The sequence below is a fragment of the Neofelis nebulosa genome, chromosome 4, assembly GCF_028018385.1.
Source record: "Neofelis nebulosa isolate mNeoNeb1 chromosome 4, mNeoNeb1.pri, whole genome shotgun sequence".
Classification (NCBI taxonomy): domain Eukaryota; kingdom Metazoa; phylum Chordata; class Mammalia; order Carnivora; family Felidae; genus Neofelis; species Neofelis nebulosa.
Window position 1 is genome coordinate 98,982,199 of NC_080785.1, and position 27,674 is coordinate 99,009,872.

A 27,674-nucleotide genomic window follows, 5' to 3' on the forward strand; every position below is an offset into this window, starting at 1 on the left:
TCATGGGAGGAGTTCAGTGGCAGTGTCCCGGGGTGTTCCTCTGGAGATGGTTATCTCTTCCTGGGTTATACCTGGCTTCTCAGTACCATTTGATTTTTGTCTTTCAGCCGAAACTAAGATCTGCTTCAAATACTACCATGGCGTGAGTGGAGCCCTGCGAGCCACCACCCCCAGTGTCACGGTCAAAAACTCTGCAGCTCCTGTAAGTCCCATCTCTTCCTCTTTGTCAGAGCTAACCCTGGTGCTTTTTCACTCCCATTTCACTCGTGTGTGTGTGTGTGTGTGTGTGTGTGATTATAGTGATAGATTATGAGAGGTAGTTCGATAGAAATTATCCAAAGATAAACTTATTAAAATCACACCACTTTTTGTTTGAGGAATGTTAAGCTTAGATAGTGAGATGTTTCTAGTAGACTCATGCATAATGTCTGTGAGTAACAAGTGTTTCTTTGGAATACATTGTTTTTAATTCCTTGTGTTTAAGGATTTATATTTTCATATGTCTCAATTTCTTCTTAGGCCTATAAATAAATTTCTGGAATAACATTTATAATCTCAGAGTGATTTTGAGCATAGAACGAGAAAATGGTAGGCCTAGAAAAGACTGGAATCTCTGGTCCTTTTTCCCTTTATATGAACGAGGAAAGTGCCCAAGGAATGTACCTAAGCTCACACAGTTAGCTAGTTGCAGACCAGGGACTTAGGTCAAATCTTTTGTTTCTTACTCTCTGGTTTTTCTGAGTATTCTGAGAATAGCTGCCATTTTCTCCTAAATTACAGTCTAGTTTGTATCTCTGTGGTGCTTCTTTCCTTGGTTCTCAATACATCTACTTACAAGTGGCATTCCCTTTCCTTTTCACATGAATTAAAGATTACTCAGTGGAGGAGGCTAACCACAAACCGGTAAGGACTTTGTTGGGGTGGTACAAGTAAAAAAAAAGTTTGTTTCTTCTATGTGAAAAAAGAGAGACCGAGAAAACTTGAAATGAAATATGAATTACCCAGAAAGAACTTTGCCTCCAAAGGACAACATTTCACTGTTTCACAAGTCAGTTCTTCAGTGTGCAGAAGATGAGTGAGTCGAGTGTGCCTCTGTTCAGGGAGGTGGTGCAGAGCTGGACACTGGCCAGGGAGGGGGGTCCCAGGACTCCTTGTCAGGGGATACACAGCAAGAGGGAGGGTAGAAGGGGAGGGACCATCCGCACCTCTGACCCATTGTAACATTTTCCTCTACACTAACCAGGCAGATTGGAGGATGATATTGCCATATTACTGGGTAGAACAGGAAGGTAAGTATGGCAATTTGGGAAAGTATTCCCCAGGTGCCACACCCTCCTCTCTGGGCCCATTGTGTGTGGGAAATCCTCAAAAGAAGGTGCCTGGGGAAGCGAAAGAGGCCCTGACACAGGCCTCCAGTTGTCAAGGCAGTAGAGTCAGCTACATCGAGGCAGTGAACCTGGAGCTGGGGCTGCACTGACCCAGAGGCGAGATGGGCAAAGCAGGGAGGCACAGAACACACAGCAGACCAAGAAGAAAAAAGAGGCTGGAAGTGGAGTCTGCTGACTTGGGAAAAACCTTTCAGATGCAGGCTTGGCTGCCTTTTGCCACAGCACAGCATGTCATGCAATTAGGCAGCCTCTCTCCGGACACACTGATTTCTCAGCCAGGATGGACCGTGCCCAGTGATGGACAAGCCTTTTTGTCTCAAGGCTGGAATGGGAGAAGAGCTCCTGATCTGCCTCTGCTCGGAGTACTACTGTGAGTGAGCTTGGCCAGCCCTTCAATCTTTAGGTAAGCCCTTTTTGGAGAAGGCTCTCTGGAGCATTTGGCTTCTCTGAACTCAGCCTACTGGAGACTCCAGATGTAATCTGTTTCTCAGACCAATGCAAACTGCAATCACATCATCACAGAGATGTGCAGTATAAGCCTAACAAGTTTTACAAAATGGGATAAACCGTCAACAAACAAGTCTTTCCAGGGGCTGCCGACAAGAAACAAGGATGATGTCTGAGAAGAGGAAACATCATGTGAGCTGCTTCAACCTGCTATTTGACAGAAAAGTTCAGGAGATTGCATTGATTCTGAGTCAGCCCTGACCTCATCTTTGTTATTTAACCTGTGCTACCATTGCCTGTACTTAAATATCAGACACCTTGGAATACTTGGACACGTTGCTGTCATCCTGATGGCCATCTCCATAATGATTTTCTCACATAAATCAGTAGACACTTGAGTTGCTGCTTTTATATATATTCCACAGACAACTTTCGTTTCTCTTCTTAATCCCCACACATGTTAGCGCTTGATCATAAGGCCAAGTGATGCCAAGGACAGACAGAAGTCCTCCCGCTGCCGTGCTGGACGTCCTTTGCGTTGGGAGCATGCATCTTCCTGCAGACAGTATTTTAACATGTAGTTGGGTTTTATAATAGTTAACCTCATGGCTCTTACAGCACAGTGCACTCTTTAGAGGAGTTTCACTTGCCTTATTTTAGGTGATTCACAGCACATCTGTGAGACAGGCGGGAAGTGCCATTTTGGTCATGTGACCCTTTGGCTATCTGATGATCGAGTTGGAATGAATCTCGGTTTAGTTACTCATACAATCTAGCAGCCTTCTGGATTAAATAAGTATTTACAGTCTGGTCTAAGGCCTTGTGCACACTGTTACTAAGGGGAAATGCTATTCAAGTTTTCCAAAATCATTTTGCCGATGAACTTTGAGTATCCATTTTTAAGCGAGATCTCTGGTGCTGCACTAATCTCTTATGAAAAGTTGGCTGTCAATGGCCATTGTGTCATGCCCCAAGAGTCACTGAGTTAGTTGGTGACAAAACAGTATGCTGAAAGTACAGTTTTTTGTAAAGGAGGAAAAGATGTCAAATGCCCATCTAGTATATAATCGGTTCTTTGATGTTTTGAGCACAGAAGATTCTCAATATGTTTTCATTCTTTTTCTCATTTCCTCGTTCCCCCTTATCCTTTGTCTTTGTCTCACTGAAAATTGTTGAAGTCCCAGTTATATGTTTTTAAAGTTTATTTATTTATTTATTTTGAGAGAGAGAGAGAGAGAGAGAGCAGGGGAGGGGCAGGGAGAGAGGGAGAAAGAATCCTAAGCAGGCTCCACACTGTCAGCACAGAGCCCAATGTGGGGATCGAACTCACGAACTGTGAGATTATGACCTGAGCCAAAACCAAGAGTCGGATGCTTAACCAACTGAGCCACCGAGGTGCCCCAAAGTCCCAGTTATGAAAAGAGGTTGTCACCTGTCTTTATCTTTCCAAGGCTCTTATTTATGTATTAGTCCTAACTGTTTATCAGAAACTATGATGAGTGAAAGGGTATAGAAATAATGAAATATAAGTCCTGACATTGAGAACTCATGGCTATTCCATGATGATTTATAAATACTGTTTGAAATGCCTGGTGCTGGGGTATAAAAACCCACTGGGCTGGTGTATAGAGAAGGCAGTGAGAAGATGCCTGCAGCAGCTGGGAGAGCTTCCAGAGGAAGTGGCATGCGGGCGGCATGAATGGGATTTGCCAGGCCTGGGAGGGAGTAAGGCACTGGCAGAAGGAACGGCATGTGCAGAGGCATGTGGGGGTATGAGGTGCCACAGGCCTAGCAGGGAAGGAGACCTACTGTGTGTTAGGTCTGAAGAACATACAACTTACTTAATTTTCACCATACAGCACCCTGTACTTTGTTTCTCATACTGTTTGTATGTCATTGGGAGCACCTCACATATGTTTTGTTTTATTCTATTTTCTGTAAAAAATTGTGCTCACAATAAGCTCTTTCTCTCAGCACTTTTGCTACTTTTCCCTTGTGCATTACAGTCTCTTTTATAAGCCTCATGATATTTTTTTTTCTCTCCCTCTTTATACATCGAAGGACAGAAATCTCTCCATACCTACAAACTGCCAAAAGACAGGGAAGATAAATTGTCCTTAGCTCAGCACACTGGGAGTTTTGCAGCTTTTCCCTTCAGGTCTGTGCCTCCACAATAGCTTTTCAATCTGCCCTTCCCTCTTTGTGGACCAAGTGGGCATCCTCTAATGGGGGCTGCTGGAGGGGAGAGAGCTCTCCCTTCGCCTGCTGGGTTCTCTATGGGAGTGAGATTCCGATGCAGCTTGTAGCTCTTCTCGATGTATGTTCAGAGTCCTGAGCACACTGCTTGCCACACCTACTTTCCAGGACTTTCCCTCAAGAGTGTTTGTGTTCCCTTGCACCCAGCAGTGTGGAGGCCTAGGGATTGTAGCCTCTGGATGCAGAAAATAAGCAGCTGTTGGAAGAATAACTGTGGCAGGATCAGGAGGCAGGGTACAAGGAGTTGGGGAAGGGCCACCAGAGTGAGGGGCAGGCAGAGGACGTTATGCCCCCTTAACTGGGGCCTGCTGTAGATGGTTCCCAGGTTTACATTTAGACCAAGAATGTATTTTTTAAATGTTTATTCATTTATGTAGAAAGAGAGCATGTGCGGGCAGGACAGGGGCAGAGAGAGGGAGGGAGAGAATCCCAAGCAGGCTCAGCACTGTTAGCACAGAGCCTGACATGGGTTCAATCCCAGGACTGTGAGTTCATGACCTGCGCCTAAATCAAGAGTTGGACACTCAACCAACCGAGCCAACCAGGCACCCCGACCAAGAATGTATTTCTTACTCAGTCTTAATCAAAATTTTAATTTGTGGAAATTCCATCAGAATTTTGTTATTCTGAATTGTTCATATCCTTAATTCACATTGCTATTGTCTAGCTACCTATTAGTGTTTTCAATGAGAGATTGGAAGTGAATATATCCATTTCTGCTCCTTCTATCACTGTTTTTAAATTTTTCATTTAATTTATTTTTTAAATTTATATCCCAGTTAGTTAGCATATATTGCAACAATGATTTCAGAAGTAGATTCCTTAATGCCTCTTAACCCATTTAGCCCATTCCCCCTCTCACAACCCCTCCAGTAACTCTCCATATTTAAGTCTTTTATGTTTTTTCCCCTTCCTTGTTTTTATATTATTTTTGCTTCCCTTCCCTTATGTTCATCTCTTTAGTATCTTAAAGTCCTCATATGAGTGAAGTCATATGATATTTGTATTTCTCTGACTGACCAATTTCACTTAGCATAATACCCTCTAGTTCCATCCACATAGTTACAAATCACAAGATTTCATCCTTTTACATTGCTGAGTAATACTTCATTGTGCATATATACCACATCTTCTTTATCCATTCATTATTTTCGTGTATGGTGTAAGAAAGTGGCCCAGGTTCATTTTTTGCATGTCGCTGTAGAGCTTTCCCAGCACTACTTGCTGAAGAGACTGTCTTTCTTCCCTTGGATATTCTTTCCTGCTTTATCAATGATTAGTTGGCCATACGTTTGTGGGTCCATTTCTCTATTCTCTTCCATTGATCTGAGTGTCTATTCTTGTGCCAGTATCATACTGTCTTGATGATTACAGCTTTGTAATACAGCTTGAAGTCCGGGATTGTGATGCCTCCTGCTTTGGTTTTCTTTTTCAAGATTGCTTTGGCTATTCAAGGTCTTTTCTGGTTCCATACAAATTTTAGGATTGTTTTTTCTAGCTCTGTGAAGAATGCTGGTGTTATTTTGATAGAGATTGCTTTGAATATGTACATTGCTATGGATAGTACCGACATTTTAACAATATTTGTTCTTCCTATCCAGGAGCATGGAATCTTTTTCCATTTTTTTGTGTCTTCTTCAATTTCTTTCATAAGCTTTCTATAGTTTTCAGTGTATAGATTTTTCACCTCTTTGGTTAGATTTATTCCTAGGTATTTTATGGTTTTTTGTGCAACTGTAAATGGGATCGATTCCTTGATTTCTCTTTCTGTCACTTCATTGTTGGTGTATAGGAATGCAACCGATTTCTGTGCATTGGTTTTATATCCTGCAACTTTGCTGAATTCATGAATCAGTTTCTAGCAGTTTTTTGTGGAATCTTTTGGGTTTTCCATATAGAGTATCATGTCATCTGTGAAGAGTGAAAGTTTGACCTCCTCCTGGCCGATTTGGATGCCTCTTATTTCTTTGTGTTGTCTGATTGCAGAGGCTAAGACTTACAATAGTATGTTGAATAACAGCCCATTCATTCTTTAGTAGGATGATCTTTAGTCTCCCAAGCATTTATTTTCTGTCCACATTTTTTCTTGTGGTTGATTTCAAGTTTTATAGTTTTGTGATCTGAAAATATGCACGGTATGATCTCGATCTTTTTGTGCTTGTTGAAGGCTGATTTGTGTCCCAGTCTGTGACCTATTCTGGAGAACGTTCCATGTGGACTGGATAATAACATATATTCTGCTGCTTTAGGATGAAATGTTCTGAATATATCTGTTAAGTCCATCTGGTCCAAGGTCCAGTGTGTCATTCAAAGCCATTGTTTCCTTGTTGATTTTCTGTTTAGATGATCTGTCCATTGCTGTAAGTGGGGTGTGGAAGTCCCCTACTATTATGGTATTATTATCAGTGAGTTTCTTTATGTTTGTGATTAATTGATTTATATATTAGGGTGTGCCACATTCGGAGCATAAATGTTTACAATTGTTAGGTCTTCTTGGTGGATAGACCCTTTAATTATGGTATAATGCCCTTCTTCATCTCTTGTTACAATCTTTATTTTAAAGTCTAGATGGTCTGATATAAGTATGGCTACTCCAGCTTTCTTTTGTTGACCATTAGCATGATAGATGGTTCCATCCCTTTACTTTCAATCTGAAGATGTCTTTAGGTCTAAAGTGGGTCTCTCATAAAGAACATATAGATGGATCTTGTTTTCTTATCCATTCTGTTACCCTATGTCTTTTGATTGGAGCATTTAGTCCATTGATGTTTAGAGTGAATACTGAAAGATATGAGTTTATTGCCATTATGTTTCTTGTAGTGTTGGAGTTTCTGGTGGTGTTCTCTGGTCCTTTCTAGTCTTTGTTGCTTTTGGTCTTCTTCTTCTTTTTTTTTTTCATCCGTTCTCCCCTCAGAGAGTCCCCCTTAAAATTTCCTGAAGGGCTGGTTTAGTGGTCACGGACTCCTTTAATTTTTATTTGTCTGGGAAACTTTTGATCTCTCCTTCTATTTTGAATGAGAGCCTTGCTGGATGAAGAATTCTTGGCTGCATATTTTTCTGATTCAGCACATTGAACATATCTTGCCACTCCTTTCTGGCCTGTCAAGTTTCTGTGGAACCCAGAAATGCACCCAGGAATGTTTGCAGGACCGTGCTGCCACCAATGCCCAGAGACTGCGGCTGGGTGCCAGCTCACCCCAGAAAATGTTCACGCAATCGTGTAGCAGCAGCATTTCAGGAAATGGAAAATCACAACACACATCTGGCACCAGTCTTCACCCTTAACAACCTTGTTCCAGCACCAGTAAATGTAGTTGTTCTTTGGAGTCTGCTGGGACTCGGTGGCCACACAGCTTCTACCAAATGTCCTTCCAGCAGTGGAACCGCTTCTCCTCGTGTGGCCTGTGGACCACCTGGACCCCACTCTGCTCCAGGGGATTCACCCTTCCCACCAGAGCACCACCAGGTATTGAGCTGCAGAGTTTAAGACTCTGTGCTCCCCCTGTTTTCAGAGTCTTAATAGAATTTAAGCCTTCTCCTCTCTCCTTTCTCTCTTCCTCGTTCAGTCTCTGCGGCTGTTTCCATTTTTCCACTTTCTTTCCAGCTGCTTTTGGGGGGGTGCTTTTCCCACACTCTCTCCCCATATCTGTCCTCTCTCTGCAAACAAAAACTGCTCCCTGCCCTCCACAGCTTCTCTCTCCCCCACTTCACTTCTCTGTGCCACGTACCTGCTGAGTTCTATGGTTCAGGTTGTGCAGATTGTTGTATTAATCCTCAAATAAGTTTTCTAGGTGTGCAGGATGGTTTAGTGTTGATCTGGATGTATTTCATGGACACAAGATGCAAAAAAACTTCCATGCTATTCCTCCATCTTGGCTCCTCCCCTTCTTCTATCACTTTGATCCAATGTCTCTGCAACCAAGATTTTTATAACAATTGAACAGCAGAAAGTCCAAAGCAAAGTTCTCTGTCACAACATTGAAATGTATTTCCTTAAGTTCATGTTCACAGATTTATTTGCTTTGTCAGATTCCTAAAGAGTTCACATTCTCCTATTTGAAAAAAAAACCCAACTCAGTAGGCCATTTCCCGGGGAATGTAGGGTAAGTTAGTACTCTAAAAATAAGATCAGTTTGAGATTTTCCTTCATAGACAGTCTGGGTCTTCTGCAATGAACAAACAGGTCAAAAGCACCCAAAGCCTAAGTCATTAAACTTGGTTCTAGTAATATTTGTGTTGGGAATTTTAAAAGCAGATTTTTCAGAAAAATATTTTAAATCATTAAAAATAACTATAGAACAATTCCTTTCAAGTTACCAAACCTCCTGGCCAAATAGTTGCAAAATTAACTCATAGGCAACTGACTGGTGAGACCAACAGTCAAGAACTGTTAGACATAAACTGATAATCTGGAAGGCATGTTGGTCTTATAGTAAATGATCTTGTGGTTTATGTGTGGCAGAGATTAAGTGGCAAGCCTAGGTGCTGATTGAAATCATTGTGATAAGCATCAATTGCAATGTATCATCAGTTCGGGGTGAAGGTCTCCCAGCTTACCAAAGGGCCCCCTTCATCCTGTGTGTCCACTTGGAGTCTCAGCTTCACCTTTAAAATACCCAAAAAATTAATGGAGGAGCACATAGTTTATCCTCCCTTGTTAACTGGGATGGACGGCACTGCTCTACTGGAGAGGTCTTGGCATTGGATCTGGGAGAGACTGGGCAGAGGATCTCACAGTGCCCAGGCACAGGCAGCCTTGAGCAAATCTTAGGATGGAGAGAAACAGGGCCTTCTGAAGATTTAGTCAGAATTGAGCCTTTTATGATCTCACTAGACTTGTGCCCTGCAATCATATTCTTAAATCTGCCCTCTTTTCCAGTTCTGGTTCTGTAAACCTGGCCCCATGGCATTTTGAGAAGGTGACATGATGTTTATTTTATGACTTGTATTTTAATAATAGCCATAGGAGCCTTTGAAAATTAATTGTTTTGTTTGTTTTCTCACTAACACATCCATAATTTATTTTTGTAGCATTTCACCAGTAGCTATCCAACCAGGCACTAAAAGAGAACTTCATCAATAATCCCATGATGAAATGCAATTCCAAGACTTAGTTCCTAATAGTCTGAAAATCAGTTTCTAAATGAAAGAATCTCAGTTATGCTAGAAGGGCAAGAAGCCTGAAGTAATAAGACTTACAATATTCTAATTTTTCATTTCTTTCTTTCATATATATGCCTGTTAGCCTTTGTTTAGGAGACAGCTTAAGAAAACATTTTGATTTGTATAATCTATAAATTAAATGCTACTGATAAAAGAGAATAAATGTAAACTTGAGGGCTCCAGCTAAAACCACACACATGATTTATTTACATGCAAAGGATCAGTGTTACCCAGACATTTACTAGTGAGCTATAGAATGATTTTATAAGGGGGTATTTTACAGGATTTCCTGACTATTTTAACTTTAAAGTCTATCTCTATTCCACAAAGTCTAGGGTGCGCTGGGAAAGGAGTTTCTCAGGAGAATAGGGAGAAGTTGATGGTCAGATGTTTTTAAACTTTTGACTCACTGAGCCCATTTGATGGTTAGATATTGGCATAACATATCGTTTGTTTTCTGTTTTTTCTTTTATAAAAAATTTTTTAATGTTTATTTTTGAGAGAGAGAGAGAGTCAGAGCATGATCAAGGGAAGGGAAGAGAGAGAGGAAGACACAGAATCTGAAGCAGGATCCAGGCTCTGAGCTGTCAGAGCAGAGCCCGACCTGGGGCTCGAACTCATGAACTGTGAGATGACTTGAGCTGAAGTCATATGCTTAACCGACTGAGCCACCCAAGCACCAAACGCAGCAGAACATTTAGACATTTGTGTTTTGGGTAACACATTAGATGGACTCCTTCTTTTAGAAGAGAAATATCAGGAAGAGAGGTCACAGCCACATGAAGCGTCTTCTTTCAGAGAATTTGCCTACGCCCTGCCCACCTTTGTACCTCTGTAAAAGGCACCCTGGGAGCACCTGGGTGGCTCAGTCAGTTGAGCATCTGACTTTGCCTCAGGTCATGATCTCACAGTTTGTGGGTTCGAGCCCCACATCAGGCTCTGTGCTGACAGCTCAGAGCCTGAAACCTGCCTCAGATTCTGTGTCTCCCTCTTTCTCTGCTCCCTCCCTGCTCACACACTGTCTCTCTCTCTCTCTCTCTCAACAATAAATAAACAGTAAAAAAATTAAAAGGCACCCTGAAAGTTTAGATTCCATTTTGGCCCAATATTAAGAAATTTGTTCTATTTCAGGGGGAAAGGTTCAGAGCTTATTCTAAAGTGGAACTTTGGGGTCTTGAGTCTGGAGGTGGTGTTTCCTGATATGTTCCTCTACCAGCTTTGTTTCAGCTACATTTGCATAGGGTTCGTTTTCATCCTTCTTTCCTGGGATGTAGAAAGCAAAATGCCAAATAATGTTCTGTGATTACCAATAGTTAATTTCAAATCATCTCTTCAATTTTCATTTTCCATAGAAACCACATTTTAAAATACCTAGACACATATCACTAGTGCAAAGTGGAGATCCTCTCTATGTTTGTAAGAGCCATGTACTTACACTGGGATCGGGATATCTGTGAAGCCCTGATGTTATATGAATGTGTTCATGCATGTCCTAGGGAGTGGGTCCAAGGAAGATTCTGAACAGGGAGTGGATCTTGTTCAGATTCTGAACAGGATTCATGGTCCCAGAAAGCTTATGTGTCACTGGTGGAGAAAACACCAATATCATTCTTTGCTAATATACAGACCTAATTTGTCAGGCTTTGTGCTATTAAAAGTCTACTTTTCCTTTATTGGAGTAAACACCGTAGTCTATGGCAACCCTACATAAAGCAAGGAGTGTTCTTAATGAAAGAAACCAGATAGTAAGTATCTAGATAAGAGACCCAGACCTAGAAAAGAGATGACTCTAGACATGAATATATCCAGTGAGCCTGATACAGGAGGACATGAAAATTAAATGAAGCCTTCTTAATCAGAAGGCTTCTTATTCTTCTTTTGCAACAGGATACAAATGCTGACTTCCCAAGGATTAGAGGCCAGGAGCTTGGCACAGAGTCAACAAATTAAAAAGTATTGTTGTTTCCAAAACAAGCAAAATGGATGAATTCATAGGTGAAGTCTTTCAAATGACGGAGGCATAAATAAATCTGGTACAATTTAAACATTCTAGAGTAAAAAGAAAGAAAAATCTTCTAAATTATTTTCTTTATCCACCATAGATATCATTGAAACTAGAACAGCCAAAGTTAGCACTAAAATAGAAAATGATAGGTCAATCTTGTTGGTGAATGTAAATATAAGAACCTAAAGTTAAATATTGGCAAATAGATTTCAAAAGTACAAGAAAATAGAACATTACACCCAGGTTGTAAGGTTGCCTCAATATTCAGGAAGTTATTACAATAAACTATATTAATAGACAACCATATCATCCTCTCCATAGATCCAAAAAACAACATCTATCTGACAATTCTTTCTCTTAGTAATCCCACTGGCTTCTACTTTCATAACAATGCTAAGTATTAGTGGTATTACTAGCGATATTACTAACAATCTCTTTGTCTTGTTCCCAATTTTAGTGAAACCATTTCTAGTAGTTCCCCAGTAAACATGAGTAAGAAATGAAGATTCAATATTGGGAAGAGAAATGAAATTATCACCACTTATAAATAACCTTATTATATGACCCAAACTAATTGATTGAAACTCTTAGAAACAATAAATTATTTCTAATATGTAAGCATTGATAACTCTACTATAAGCAAAAAAAAAAACCACCCAATTAGAAAACATAATGGCAAAAATGTTTCATTTTTAGATTAACCAAGAAAAATAAAATATCTTAATAAGAAATGTGCAGGACCATGATCTCAAAGTGATGTCTGCACTCACATGTTCATTGCATCATTATTCACAATAGCCAAGATATGGAAGCAACCTAAGTGTCTGTCAATGGATGAATGGCTGAAGACAATATGACACACACACACACACACACACACACACACACACACACGAGTCTTATTCAGCCATGAGAAAAAAGGAAATCCTGCCATTTGTGACAGCATAGATGGACCTTGAAGGCATCATGCTAGTAAAATGAGTCAGATAGAGAAAGACAAATACTGTATGATCTCATATGTGGAATCTAAAAAAGTTGAACTCACACAATGTTATTTGTCAATTATACTCAATAAGGGTAGAAAAATTGCGCAGGACCAATTTAATGAAAAAGTTACAACTATTGAAAGATGTAGAAGATTTGAATATATGCCAAGATCAACTGTAAATTAATCTGTAAATTCATCTATAAATTCAAAACAACTTCAATTAAAACATAAATAGGATGCTTTTGACAGCAGAGTAACCCTGGTCTTGTCAGAACCAATATGTGAGAAAAGTTATAATGGTTTTGGAAAATGAAAGTAATGAGGAAAGATTAGCTTGCCAGGAATTGAAATGTGCAATGAAGCTATAATAATTAAAATAGTTGATGAAGAAAGAGACTAGTAGAACAATGGAAAAGAAGAGAGTAAGGAAATAGGCCCCAGGTTATTGGCAACTTTAACAGTGAAGATAGTATTTAAAATCAGTGTTAAAGACATTTTAAGAGACACTTAAGGAGACATTTAAAGATAGAAAGCAAACTGAGGGTTGATGGAGGGAAGTGGGTGGGGGGTGGGCCAGATGGGTGATGGGTATTAAGGAGGGCACTTGTTGTGATGAGCACTGGGTGTTGTATATAAGTGATGAATCACTGAATTCTACTCCTGAAACCAATATTGCATTGTATGTTAACTAAATAAAATTTAAACAAAAATAAAATCAGTGTGCGAAAGAGAGATTTTACCATATACAGTATTATGGCAACAAAGCAAACAATTGAGAAATATATATATACACTAATCCCTCTTATTATTCCTAATTCCTTATGTAAAAATGGATAGAAGTTTTCAATATTAAAAAAAACATAAAACTTCTGGTAAGAAAGCATGGATAAACAATTTAAAGTCCTGGAGAGGAATAGTTCTTTCTAATCAGAGCACAAAACCCAAAGCCATAAAGGGAAAGTACCAAAAAATTTCATTAGATACAATTTAAAAAATTTGAATGGAGAAAAACTCTAACAAGTAAAAAGTAGAAAATAAAAAGAAGAAAGGAAACTGATGAAAAAAAAATCAGGCAAAAAGCCAACTTCCTTAATTTACATAGAACTTATATTGTTTATTTACATTTATATTGTTAATTATATATATATATATATATATTGTTAGAGAAAATACAATCAAATCAAACCATTTTATTTTATTTTTTTTTTTGAGCTTTGAATACTATTTTTTTTTAATATATGAAATTTACTGTCAAATTGGTTTCCATACAACACCCAGTGCTCATCCCAAAAGGTGCCCTCCTCAATACCCATCACCCACCCTGCCCTCCCTCCCACGCCCCATCAACCCTCAGTTTGTTCTCAGTTTTTAACAGTCTCTTATGCTTTGGCTCTCTCCCACTCTAACCTCTTTTTTTTTTTTTTTTCCCTTCCCCTCCCCCATGGGTTTCTGTTACGTTTCTCAGGATCCACATAAGAGTGAAACCATATGGTATCTGTCTTTCTCTGTATGGCTTATTTCACTTAGCATCACACTCTCCAGTTCCATCCACGTTGCTACAAAAGGCCATATTTCATTTTTTCTCATTGCCACGTAGTATTCCATTGTGTATATAAACCACAATTTCTTTATCCATTCATCAGTTGATGGACATTTAGGCTCTTTCCATAATTTGGCTATTGTTGAGAGTGCTGCTATAAACATTGGGGTACAAGTGCCCCTATGCATCAGTACTCCTGTATCCCTTGGATAAATTCCTAGCAGTGCTATTGCTGGGTCATAGGGTAGGTCTATTTTTAATTTTCTGAGGAACCTCCACACTGCTTTCCAGAGCGGCTGCACCAATTTGCATTCCCACCAACAGTGCAAGAGGGTTCCCGTTTCTCCACATCCTCTCCAGCATCTATAGTCTCCTGATTTCTTCATTTTGGCCACTCTGACTGGCGTGAGGTGGTATCTGAGTGTGGTTTTGATTTGTATTTCCCTGATGAGGAGCGACGTTGAACCATTTTAAAAGCAAGCAAAGAACCTGAAGTCAGTTTTTAGGAGGAAAAATTATCATTGCCAATAAACACATGAAAAGATGCTCCATCAAAAAATGTAAAAACAGCCACACTGGGAGAAAATATTTGGAAAAGATATATCTGATAAAGAACTGTTATCCAAAATATTCGAATAACTCTTAAAATCAGGAATAAGAAAATGAACAACCCAATTTAAAAATGGGCTAAAGATCTGAATAGATATCTGACCAAAGAAGATATACAGATGGCAAATATACACATGAAAAAATGCTCCACATCATATGTCCACAGGGAAATGCAAATTAAACCAAGGAGATACCACTGCACACCTATCAGAATGGCTAAAATCTAGACCCTGACAACACAGAATGCCGACAAGGATGTAGAGTAATAGAAATTCTCATTCATTGCTGGTGGGAGGGCCAACTGGAAGTTTGGAAGACAGTTTGGTAGTCTCTTACAAAACCAAATATACTCTTACCATATGATCCAGTGATCACCCTCCTAGTGTTTACCCAAAAAGTTGAAAACGTTAAGTCCATACAAAAACCTACACACAGATGTTTATTGTATATTTATTCATAATTGCCAAAACTTGGAAGCAACCATGATGTCTTTCATTAGGTGGGTGGATAAATAAACTATGGTACATCCAGACTATAGAATATTATTATGAGCTATCATGCTATGGAAAAACATGGAGGAATCTTAAATACATATTACTAAGTGAAAAAAGCCAATCTGTAAATGTCAAATACTGTATGACTCCAAATATACAGTATTCTGGAAAAAACAAAACCATAGAGACAGTAAAAAGATGAATGGTTGCCAAGGCTGGTGGGGAAGGAGGGATGAACAGAAGGGACACAGAGGATTTTGAGGGCAATGAAAGTAATCTATACAATATTATAATGGTGGGTACATACATGTTATTATACATTTGTTCAAACCCATAAAATATACACCACCAAGAGGAGCCCCAATGTAAACCAGGGACTTTGGGTAATAATGACTTAAGCGTGTAGGTTCATACATTGTAACAAAGTTGGAAGATGTTGGTAATGGGGGAGGATGCATGTGAGTAGGGGCACACTGTACTTCCTTCTCAGGTTTTCTATGAACCTAAAACTGCTCTTAAAAAAACGTCAATTAAAAAAAAGAGATGTTCTAATAAGAAAGCAAAAATTAAAAAGGTTAATGGTACTCAGAAATGATGAGGGTATGGAAAAAGCATATGTACACTACTCCGTCCATTTTCCTCATTAGACATGTTGCAAAATACCTTTGAGATACACATACAATAACATTCATTGCTGCATTGAAGGAAAAGCAACAATAGGAAAAACCAAGAGTCCATAGTTGGGAGACAGGATGATACATCCCAAGGGGAAAAGATTGGGAAGATCTGATAGTGATTATGGGGAAGGTTTTATTAAGTGAAAAACCAAGGCATAGAACAGTGTTTTTAATATTACCCTATTTATGTAATTTTTTATTAATAGTTAAGAAGATAAATACAAAATTATTTTCAGGAAAAGATAATAAGAAATGAATAACAGTGGTGACCTTTGAGGATTTTACCTGTTTATATTTTCCAACAATGGATTCCTTCCCTTTTTTCCTGTTTATATTCCCTAACAATTGATTACTTTTTTAAAAAGCAGCAGGAGTCATCAAAATAGGGAGATAGTGAAATTTTGTGTTTTCATCATAGTTGTTTTGCCATTTTAAAATCAATATTTTTTTTAACAAAAAGGCCAATTGAATCAAAGAAAAAAAATGTCCCCTTTCCTCCCTTCCCATTTTCTTTCCAGGACTAGGCTGGCTAAATCTGGATACTGAAACATTTGTAGTGTCACAATTTAATCCATGATGTGAAGGGAAGGAATATCTCCCAGCAGATGTTAAGAGCACTAAAACCACCTGCCAAGTCCGCCTTTTCCACAGCTGGAAGCAGATGTCCACCGCCCACTTTAGTTTGCCCTACTCCCCCCACCTCCATTCCTACAGGAATGATAGATAAACAGAAAAAAGGCAAAAAAAAAACTTGTCAATATTAAAAAGCATGATCGATTATTAAAACCATAGGTGAAGAAAGTGCTCAGGCCAGATATCAAAAGAAATTTCTGGTGATGACGGTGTCACTGGATGTCCCAAGCTTGAAGGGGGAAAAGCTAGAGGCAAAGCAGGTTGGCAGCACTGGGGACTCCATGGTCACCACCTGCCCCCCTGCCCACAGTAAGTGATGTGCATGCTGCTGATGCAGTTTGGTGTCATTTCCCCCTTGAAGCATGTTAATTTTAATTTGCCTATATATAAAAATACAAATTTGTGTAAAATATCCCATTTCACAGAGAACAGCTGGTGTACTTCATTTAAATTTAGAAAAGTTTTTATTGTGCTAAAATATATGTAATATAAAATTTACCACTTTAACCATTTTTTTAAGCATACATTTAACCACTTTTAAGCATGTAACTCAGTATCATTAATTACATTCACATTATTGTGCATCCATCACCACCATCCATCGCCAGAACTTTAACATCATCCCAAACTGAAACTCTGTCCCCATTAAATAACAACTCCCCTTTCCTCCTCCCTAGCCCAGTCCCTGGCAACCACCACTGACTTATTGTCTTTATGAGTTGACTTTATGAATTGAGGTATCTCATATAGGTGGAATCATTCAGTACTTGTCCATTTATGAATGGCTTATTTCACTTAGTATAATGTCTTCAATGTCCATTTTGTAGCATGTATCAGAATTTCCTCCCTTCTTAGGCTGAGCAATATTCCATTGTAGTTATATACCACATTTTGTTTATCCCTTCATCATCCATTGATGGACACTTGGGCTCTTTGGCATAGATATTTTTAGAGGGAATCAATATTGGTATTTGGGGCAGGAAAATTAAGTTGTAGGATATCTTGCACTGAAGGATGTAACTCATTATCTTTAAAAAGTTTTCTGTAGTTCAGGGATGTTTGGGTGGCTCAGTCGGTTAAGCGTCCAGCTTCAGCTCACGTCATGATCTCATGGTTCGTTGGTTTGAGCCTTGTGTCGAGCTCTGTGCTGACAGCTCAGAGCCTGGATCCTGCTTCAGATTCTGTGTCTCCCTCTCTCTCTGCCCCTCCCCTGCTCATGCTCTGTCTCTGTCTCTCAAAACTGAATAAATGTTATGAAAAATAAAAAAATAAAAAATAAACCACTGGTTTAAAAAAGTTTTCTGCAGTTCAAGTGAGAACTCACAGGAAACTCACAGTGTTTGGCTCCTTCTGAAGTAAATTCCATGTAATCAACAGAATAACATTTTAGAAAATTTCACTTGTGTTCTCAATGTGATCCACAATAACATTGTATCTTTGAAACTTGGTAAGAGAATGATGAAAAGGACAGCTAGGAGATAATGGGGGCACCTTTGAAAGGCTGGTTCAGATGCCTGACATAGAGGCTACCCAAAAGGCACTCACTGAGTTAGAAAACAAACTAAGAAAATTCACCTGAAACCCAGTGGAAATACGAGATGAAAATAGACAATAAAAAAGATCTAGAGATCAAATCTAGCAACAATAGGATATTCCAAAAAAAAAAAATTACCAATGAAATAAAAGATAAAAACATTTTCTGATCTTAAAAAAATACACTTTAGACTTAACATTGAAAGTCCTAATCATACATCAGAGATCTGGAATTTATATACTAAAATACATATGTATGTTCATGGCAGAAAATTTAGTAAGCACATAAATAAGAAGAAAACTGATAACCCAACACACAGCAAGCCTCTGTTAACTACATCCAGAAGAATTTTCAAACTGATGAATCCTATAAACAATCAGGAGAAACTTTCAGGATCCTTGGGAAAAAAACAATAGCCAAGAAACTTTTGAGTGTTCCCTGTCAAGCACTAATGATTATTTAAATGATTAGTTAAAGGAAACGTTTTATTTTCTACTGTTCAACTGTCAAAGGTGTGTGAGGACAAGGAAAGACAGATATCCTCAAGACTATAAGAAGACAGAAATTGCCCACACATCAGAGATACAATCCCAGGTTTGAGGAAATTGTGCATGGAAATGAATAAGGAAACTAGTTAGCTATAAAGAGATAGGGAAAATAATTGTGAGGGTACATTATTGTTTTATTATTCAAATATACATTGTATGACTTATTGCATGAATGGGTTAAAGAAAAAATACTTTAACCTTAACAATCAAAAAGCCACCCTGAAAAACTCTACAAAGAAAAACACAACTCAGTAACAAGACTAACCATGGTAAAGAATACTTGTTTAAACCAAAAAGTCATACGGTATCTGTCTTTCTCTGTATGGCTTATTTTACTTAGCATCACACTCTCCAGTTCCATCCACATTGCTACAAAAGGCCATATTTCATTCTTTCTCATTGCCACGTAGTACTCCATTGTGTATATAAACCTCAATTTCTTTATCCATTCATCAGTTGATGGACATTTAGGCTCTTTCCATAATTTGGCTATTGTTGAGAGTGGTGCTATAAACATTGGGGTACAAGTGCCCCTATGCATCAGCACTCCTGTATCCCTTGGGTAAATTCCTAGCAGTGCTACTGCTGGGTCATAGGGTAGGTCTATTTTTAATTTTTTGAGGAACCTCCACACTGTTTTCCAGAGCGGCTGCACCAATATGTTTTCACTCTTATGTGGATCCTGAGAAACTTAACAGAAACCCATGGGGGAAGGGAAGGAAAAAAAAAAGGAGGTTAGAGTGGGAGAGAGCCAAAGCATAAGAGACTCTTAAAAACTGAGAACAAACTGAAGGCTGATGGGGGGTGGGAGGGAGGGGAGGGTGGGGGATGGGTATTGAGGAGGGCACCTTTTGGGATGAGCACTGGGTGTTGTATGGAAACCAATTTGACAATAAATTTCATATATTGAAAAAAAAATAAAAATAAAAAATATGAACAAATAAAATAAAACAAAAAGTCAGTGTCATACTTGTTGAGGCACAGAGGGACTTTGATGGGGCTTTTACCCACCACTAACCTCACAGGGGCCGGTGTCCACAGGAGTAGATTGTACACATAGGTCTGATCTATTCATGTTGGAAATGTAAATTATTATTTTGAATGCATTGAAATATACCTTTATATGTTCATGAGCTTCACTTCTAGCTCATGACTAGTTTATAAAGGGCTCTTGAGCAGCCATGAGGACTAACATGGTGACTGTATTAGTGGGCAGGATCACAAAATTCCACAGATAGCATGGCTTAAGCAACAGACGTTAATTTTCTCACAGTGCTGAAGGTTAGAAATCCTAGAGCAAGGTTTTGGCAAATCTGGTTTCTCCTGAGGGCTCTCTCTTTGGCTTGCAGATGGCCTCCTTCTCACGGTGGCCTCACCTGGCCTTTTCTCTGCGCACATGCATCTCTGGTGGCTCTCCCACTTCTTATAAACACGCCAGTCTGATTGGATTAGGGCCCCGCCCTAAAGACCTCATTAACCTTAAAACCTCTAATGAAGGCTCTATATTCAAATATGTTAGTTACAGGGGGAGTTAGGGCTTCACCATGTGAATTTGGGGGAACAGAAGTCAGTTCATAACAGAGGCCTACTGTCTTCTTCGGATGACTTGATGAAATCTACTCTAGCCGTCTGGTCAAGTCTCTGTGCTCCTGGAGCTAGCTTGCTATTAACCATTATTATAAATAATATATATTATATATTTATGTAAATATGTATTATCGCATAAGTATATAATTATATATTTAATATATTCTTATATACTTAATATGTATATTTAATCTATATATATTTAAACGTAAGGATTTGAGTCTAATTTTCTGGGACTCTTTAATGATACAACACTGGGGAAGAAGGTTGACCTTAAAGTACCAGTCTTGTCTCCCTGGTCCTATAAATATAGGTACAGATGTAGATGTACATATAGTTGTAGCTGTAGATATAGATATAAATAGAGGTATACAGATATATGCATATATACAATTATATATGAATTTTTCTTTTCTTATTTATGTGAGCTTGATCATCTCTCCACAGTCCAACAAACCAAAAATATACTCACGCATTGCAGTGCTTAGCCTTGACACAGTAAAGGTTTTTACAATCAAAATTCAACCAAAATAAATATATAGGGTATCATCCTTTTTAACACTTTAAAAGAGTATAAATAGTGTATGCTCTTTGGAAATATATATAAAGAGATAAGTATCACCTGTAATCGTACCACTTAAGAGCCTGAGGAACTCATAGAAATGAAAGGCTTTTGATTCTCTCAGCTCTGGAGCCAGCGTTTGGAGAAAATTTAACAAGTCTCCCAGTGAGGGGGTTCCAGCCAGCATCTGGGTTATGTGGACTCTCATGGCCATCTGGCACTGTGTCTTTTGCACAGTAAGTGTCCAATAAAGGGTCATCAGATTGGCAAAAATCTAGCTGAAAACTTTCCAGTTTTTTTAAACCCAAATGAGCTATCTATAAAAACTCTTTTTATTAACACTTCATTGAAGGATAAAAAATTTCAAATATAAAGATCTTGATTCCAGATTTGCAACGTTCAGTTCCAGTGTTCAACTCAATGGTCACGCTCTGGAAAAACTTGCCTTCAAGGAAAAAATCTTGAGAAAAAGTAGATTCTTACTTCCCAAAGATCTCACAGAGCGAATTAAGTAAATTAAATCTGAGCTATACACAGACTGAATGAATGTAGGGTATAAGGCATTCTGGTCTGACAGAGATACACCTGGGACTTGGAAGGGTGGGCTCAGTTCCTACTGACCTCAAGCAGAAAATTAACTGGCCACCCATGGGAGGTACAGAGAGATAGCCATTACCAGCCGGCCTGGTCCCCACCCCCAGGAGGGCCACACTTCCCTTCTGCCGACCACATTTTCAAGCTTAATTAAAAGTTCATGGTTGTGATATACAGCAAACTGCCATCAACATTTTTGCCATCCTTGGTCTATGAGGAAAGTGAAGGTTGATTAGCAAGTGATTTGATTCCCATCTCTCATTTCTTTGCTTCAAAATACACCAGACTGACCAAGGAGCCAAGCTCTCAAAATGCACCTATTCAAGAGTTTGCTGTTTACCCTGTCCCCTCACAATAATTAATCTCGGGTTGTGGTGTATAGTTAAGTCCCACCTCCTCCGACCACCTGAAGGGTCCTGGATTTAAGGTGCTAACATCTGACCTGGAAGCCAGGACCAGCACTTTTAGATCAGGCATCTTCCCAGGTGCAGTTTCATTAGAGTTTCAAAAAGTCAGGATCAGATCCTTCCATTTTAATGCACAGAGATAATTTCTTTTCCCTTTTGGAGTTTTCCTGGGTTACTTTTGACAAAGATGGCAGAAGCCCTAAAATTAATAAAGTCCTCAGGCATGTTACCAGGGTGTAAATGCCCTTATCTGTGTCCCCACCAAAGAAAAGTCATAATTATCAGGTAGCCCTAGGATCTAAAGTGGAAGCCCGATCCTCTGGATTTTCTTATATTGCTCCCAAGGCTGTGGATAATTTCTCCTTCTGTATGCTTAGCTATAACCATCTTTTATGAAAAATGTCTACTTTGCCAGCATTTCAGAAGAGGTCAGTAGAAACTTAGCACCGAAACTTAATGCTTTGGTGTGTGGGTATAAATGTTTATGTATACATCCAAATAGATGCATTTCTATATAGTTGTTAACAGGTTGCTTTGAAGAATTCCTTGAGTTTTACTGGAGCCTATTTAATTTTATTGGCTAAGTATATAATATGTGTGTGTCACACTTTCAGATGAAAAAAAAATCTTGCTTGCTTAAAATTGCCAGCATTAACCTAAGGTTGTTTTTTTTTAATCTATTTGAAATTATTGTTATTTTTCTTTCTAGACTCTGTCTAGCAATGTCTAAGTCTCTTTAGTTTGCCTTTTCTTAAGGACTTAAAGAGCTCATATGAGGTCATTTTGCTCTCCTATGTGCACAGGAACTATCAGGTGAGAAGAGAGGGGACTTGTCAGGAGATTTATTTCAGAATATTTATTCAAGAGCAGGGGAATCTAAATTTTCAAATGATTTTCCCAAAGTCATATGGGCTTTTTTTTAAAAGTTTATTTATTTTTGAGACAGAGAAAGAGCATGAACGGGGGAGGGGCAGAGAGAGAGGGAGACACAGAATGAGAAGCAGGCTCCAGGCTCTGAGCCATCAGCCCAGAGCCCGACGCGGGGCTTGAACTCACAGACCGTGAGATCGTGACCTGAGCTGAAGTCGGATGCTTAACCGACTGAGCCACCCAGGTGCCCCAGGAATCTAACTTTTCAAAGAGCTACTTATAACCTGAAACAATCATGTGGTTTACAGGTGGAGTGCTCCCAAATAACCTGCCTTTGAAGATTCTGCATTGTTCTCTCCAATGTTCCAGATGTGCATGATGAAGCACTTTGAACTGAGAAGAAAATATGGACAATGTACATTTCAGGTGTAGGGCTTGGGGGCTAATTATTGCTTACGTGTGTGTGTGTGTGTGTGTGTGTGTGTGTTTGTGCACATGCACAGGGACACACCTCGTTAGGCTAATATAAGTAGGAAGTTAAAAGCACACTGAAGGCAAACAGAACCAGATTCAAACCCTTGCTCTCTGACTTACTGACTAGCTGTATCCATTTGAAGCTGAGAATAGGATACCCAACCCCAACAGTTGTGTGGGGATTTTTTGCCTTACTCCTTCATACACTTAGTTCCCACTCTTAAAATCTTTTTAAAAATAATTTAAGGTGTGGGGAGAAATGGAATAAAGAAATGGATAATACCATTTTGTCATAATTTTTCTTCTTACTTGGATTATGCAAATTAAAATTTTAAATGATGCTTTACTCATTTGTTGCCAGATATTAAAGAAAATATCCCCTTGCCCTATATTTCCCCAAATAATATACAAGGATGTCAAAAAACTGGGATGGGTTTATATTCCTGGCTATCAGGGTTATTCATGTAGAGTTAGGTTCCAGAAGCAGGCATTATGGGTTAAGGGTTTGGTCCCCTGCAAGTCTAAGCCCATGTATCAGCATGGACAAAAGTCAATGACGACTGTTCTTATCACCTAGAACTGTACTATAATATGGCTGAAAGATGATTCTGTTGTGATTCTTGATGATACGATGGCTTCCATGTCATCTAAAAGAGACGCCCTGTCCCACACTCTGGCTTCTCAGTTCCTAATGCCGATCTATTCCAGCAGAGACTCCCATAGTTCTAATCCACATCTTCATACCTCCAGTGACAGCATCACTTTCAGATTCAGTTTTGGGTACACGACTCTTGGGTCATCCTCCCCGCACTTTGCAGCCCGCTTCCCTGCCCTGCCTTAACTATATGATTGCACCCATGTGTTCACCTTCCTCCCTGGCTAAGATTCTGCCATACCTCACTCTAATCTATCTCTTGCTCCTATTATCCTTGTGTCATTGTCACCTGGAAAAATCTAGCCCAGATTAAACGCAATTCCTTCTGCTCTTTACTTGCTTCTAAGCAGCAGAAGAGTCTTCCTTTAGTCTTATGACCACAGATCTCGGGGTCCCTATAGCATTCCCCAGAAGTATTCCACCTTTACCACATTTAGAGAAGGCTGTTTCACATTTTCTTCTTTTTCCTCAAACCTCAGCACCCCTCCACTGTCAGTTTATGACCTGCCTTCCTCACTGAGAAATGGAGGCAATAACAACACAGCCAACCTTTGCTCCCACCACCGGGTCTACTAGCCTGCCTGCATGTGGGCAATGCCTCCTTCCTGTCACCACTGTGACATCCTATTCCGTCTTGCCTTCTAAGAAACCCTGATCATGAAATTGGTAACTGTCTCCTGCATCAAGTATCTCCTTTACTGGACCTTTCCCAAGCCATCACATGATATTTCTGCTCAAAACTGACTTTTTTCCAAACAACATTCTTTCCATAGCCCTCAGTCCTAGATGGTCAGCTTCCTGCTGCCTCCTCTTTTTCCATGATTCTAGCCTCACTGGTTGTCTTTCTGACCCTTGAATACAGCAAGCTTGTCTGTCCTCAGTGCTTGTCATGTAGTGTGGATACGGTGAGAATTAATTCATATTATGAGGAGCATGAGCCAATCCTATAACTGTTTCTCTGTGGGACTGCTCCAGCTCTCTGGTTGCAAAATACATAGACTTTAGTGTCCGTAGAATACAGGGTAGCTAAATGCATGTTTGGATAGTATACAGAAAGTTTGAAAGTGTTGCGGGTGCCTGGGTGACTCAGTCAGTTAAGCGTCCGACTTCAGCTCAGGTCATGATGTCACAGTTTGTGGGTTCGAGCCCCACATTGGGCTCTGTGCTGACAGCTGGGAGTCTGGAGCCTGCTTCAGATTCTGTGTCTGCTTCTCCCTCTGCCCCTCCCCTGCTCGTGCTCTGTCTCTCTCTCTCAAAAATAAATAAACACTAAAAAAATTTTAAAAAGAAAGATTGAAAGCACCAAAAATAATGAGTTAGTATCTATAAGATAGGGTTTAATTCCTTCATTTAAGATGTTTTCCTTAAAGGAATTCACTAGCCCAAGAATAGTACCTGTAAAATGGATAAATGGATGGATGGATGGATGGATGGGTGAGTGGATGGATGGGAATAATTCAAAATGATGGCCAAATGTATGGGTTTGAGTTTAACAAGTATTTGTTTGTTTTAAATGTTTATTTATTTTTGGGAGAGAGAGAGAGTGAGTAAGGTAGAGGAATAGAGAGGGAGACACATAATCCAAAGCAGGCTCCAGGCTCCAAGCTGTCAGCACAGAGCCCAATGCGGGCCTCGAACCCACGAAGTATAAGATCATGACCTGAGCCGAAGTTGAACACTTAACCAACTGAGCCACCCAGGCACCCCTGATTTTAACAAATATTTGTAAGGAAAGAACTAGATCAGAAGTATATGGATAACTTCTAGTGCACAAGTGAGTCTTGTTATTCAGAAAATCACAGTTTAGGCAATTAGAAGGAGGGCCATGGCTTTCCACAAAACCCCTAGAAATGCAGAGGTGTGAGGTAGGTGTGAGGTTCTTAGATGTTGAGCGATACTTAATGAAAGAGCAAGAAGTCTCCTGCCATATGTGAAAGAAGGAAAAGTACCACTCATCTCATGATCCAGCAAACTGTAGGCAGCACGAGCCCTGTCCCCCACTCCCAACCAGATGCATCTGGAGGGAAGGCAGCTGCTGTTCAAGGGCCCTGAGGTGGCAGAATGCCTGGGGGCCAACAGCAAGCCCACCCTAGGACTTAGGAGAGCTCTTCCTAGTTTCTCTTGCAAAATGAGTACCCTTCTGGCACTTCATGGGACAAAAGACATTGCACTAGAGAGAGACAGACACACATTTTTGCCTGCACATAAATATATTTTTTACATGGGAACACATCCTAGAAATTTTAAAGCAAGTGAGGGGACAATGGTTTGTGTGGAAGCAAAATCATTTTATAGGCATCTTTTCAGGAACACGTTTCATTTAGTGAGGTGGAGATATCGCCGCTATGTCACCCAGCGCTGGACTGGAAGAACCATGCACATCCCTCCCTGGGTGATCCCTCACATGGCTGGACCATTCAGTCAGAGGAAGTGGGTGGCGGCAAAGAGCTCTGTGCAGAATGTAGTCCTTTTGTTTCACTCAGCGGACTTCTGACCCACAACAAACAGCAGCTGATGTACTCCCCCACAATTTAATTTACCCAAAGGTTTTCAGTAAATTAATTTAATAGCTGTTCTTAAGAAGCAGAACTAAAGCTGTTTTCCCTCCATCCTCATCGGTTTAGAGGCACAGACCTAACTCTTGGTGCTTTTATCGCCTTAGCTGCAGGGCCTGGTGGCAGAGGACAAAACCCAGGGATTCAAGGAATTTCATAGTCTGTCAGAACGAGATTCTAAATTCAAAGAAAATACAAAGACAGAGGTTCCTGGACTGCCCTTATTTACCACCTAATGGAGCGAGGCCTCCTTCTCTCTGTTCTCTGTCCATGTTGTCAGGACCCTCCTCGTTATGTTTCACCTGGGCCCTTGCAAGTGCCTTGGTCTTGTGCCTTCTGTTTTCATGGTTCTCAGCCTGCAGTGTAGCCTGGACTCACCTGAGGAGCTTTCAGGACAGATACCTGCCCTCCCCCCCCAAACCCCCCCCCCAACCCGAGGGTCCACTTCCTCAGGTCTGGAAATCTCTTGCACTACACCCTCTAAGCTATGGCCAAGCGAGCCTTCAGGACACAATCTAAGTTATCGCATCCTCATCCAGAGTGACACCAACTTTCTGCAATGAGTATATCTTCCTTTTTAAGGCAAATTTGATCATTTAAATACAAACTTATTTGCCAAAAAATAAAACCAAACATTCAGTGGCTCTCCCTTGCCTATAGGGAAAGGTCAAGTGCCTAAACATATACAACAATAAAAAAGAAATAAAAAAATAAAACATAAATAAATTTAAATGTTCCAAACATGGCAACACTGGCCTCCATTTCCTGACCCCTGCAGAGCCTCAGGGCCGCTAATCATTCTAGCTCAGAGATGTGGCAGTGCTTGTGGCTCCCAGAACACCAGGCTGGTTTGCATGGCCCTGCCTTTGCTGCTGCAGCTCTGTCTGCTGCCTCCTTCCTCCCCTTCCTCTTCTGGCTCATTCCACCTCATCCAGAGATACCCAGTTCAGGAGTGTCCAGCCTCCAGAGCAAACCTAGGCCATACCTCCAATTGCGGAGTATTGAAGCAATCGGTTGCCTGTCTGTCAAAGATTAGTTCCATAACGGAAGATGACAAGCCCCCCATGGCACTCCAAGGTGGCAGGAGAGATGACTGAGGGCAGGCCACCAGGAAAAACCCAGGTCTGGAAGGACAGCGGATTTGAGGAATTTCATAGTCTGTCAGGATGAGATTCTGACTGACCCCCTGGCCCCGCCTCTCCAACTTCCATTCTCCCCCTTATACACTCTTATGGCCACTTCCCTTGACTTCCGCCCCTGGCTTTCAGAGCGTACTCTGGCATGGCTTGACTTTAGTAAAATTATGATCTATCAGTGTGTAGAACACACAAAATGGTGGCAGATATGGGAGGAACACAGGGTCATGAAAGCATTGCTACTTAAGGGGACGTTATCATTCAATAATGTACATACCTATACAAGTTTATAGTATACAACAAATTATTCTATATGGTATATGATGCTTTATACACACACATATTTTCACAAAGTTGGAAAACAGAATACATTCATTTTTAGGTAGGAGGTTAGTTATAGAGTAAAACCTTGGTGTACAAGCATAATTCATTCTGGAAACAGACTTGTAATCCAAAGCACTTGTATATCAAAGCAAATTTCCCCATAAGAAATGATGGAAATTCAGATGATTCATTCCACAACCCAAAAATATTTATATAAAAAGTATTTTA

The 27,674-nt window shown here is 39.9% G+C and overlaps 1 protein-coding gene across 5 annotated transcripts in view; it reads left to right on the forward strand.

Moving 5' to 3' along the window:
- Positions 1 to 27,674, forward strand: part of HECW1 (HECT, C2 and WW domain containing E3 ubiquitin protein ligase 1) — a 422,722-nt gene that overhangs the window by 226,797 nt on the left and 168,251 nt on the right. For all 5 annotated transcript variants that reach the window (XM_058725487.1, XM_058725484.1, XM_058725486.1 and 2 more), the window contains one exon: positions 108 to 202. In XM_058725487.1, the coding sequence (XP_058581470.1) occupies positions 108 to 202 (95 nt within the window). The remainder of the gene's footprint in view (positions 1 to 107; positions 203 to 27,674) is intronic.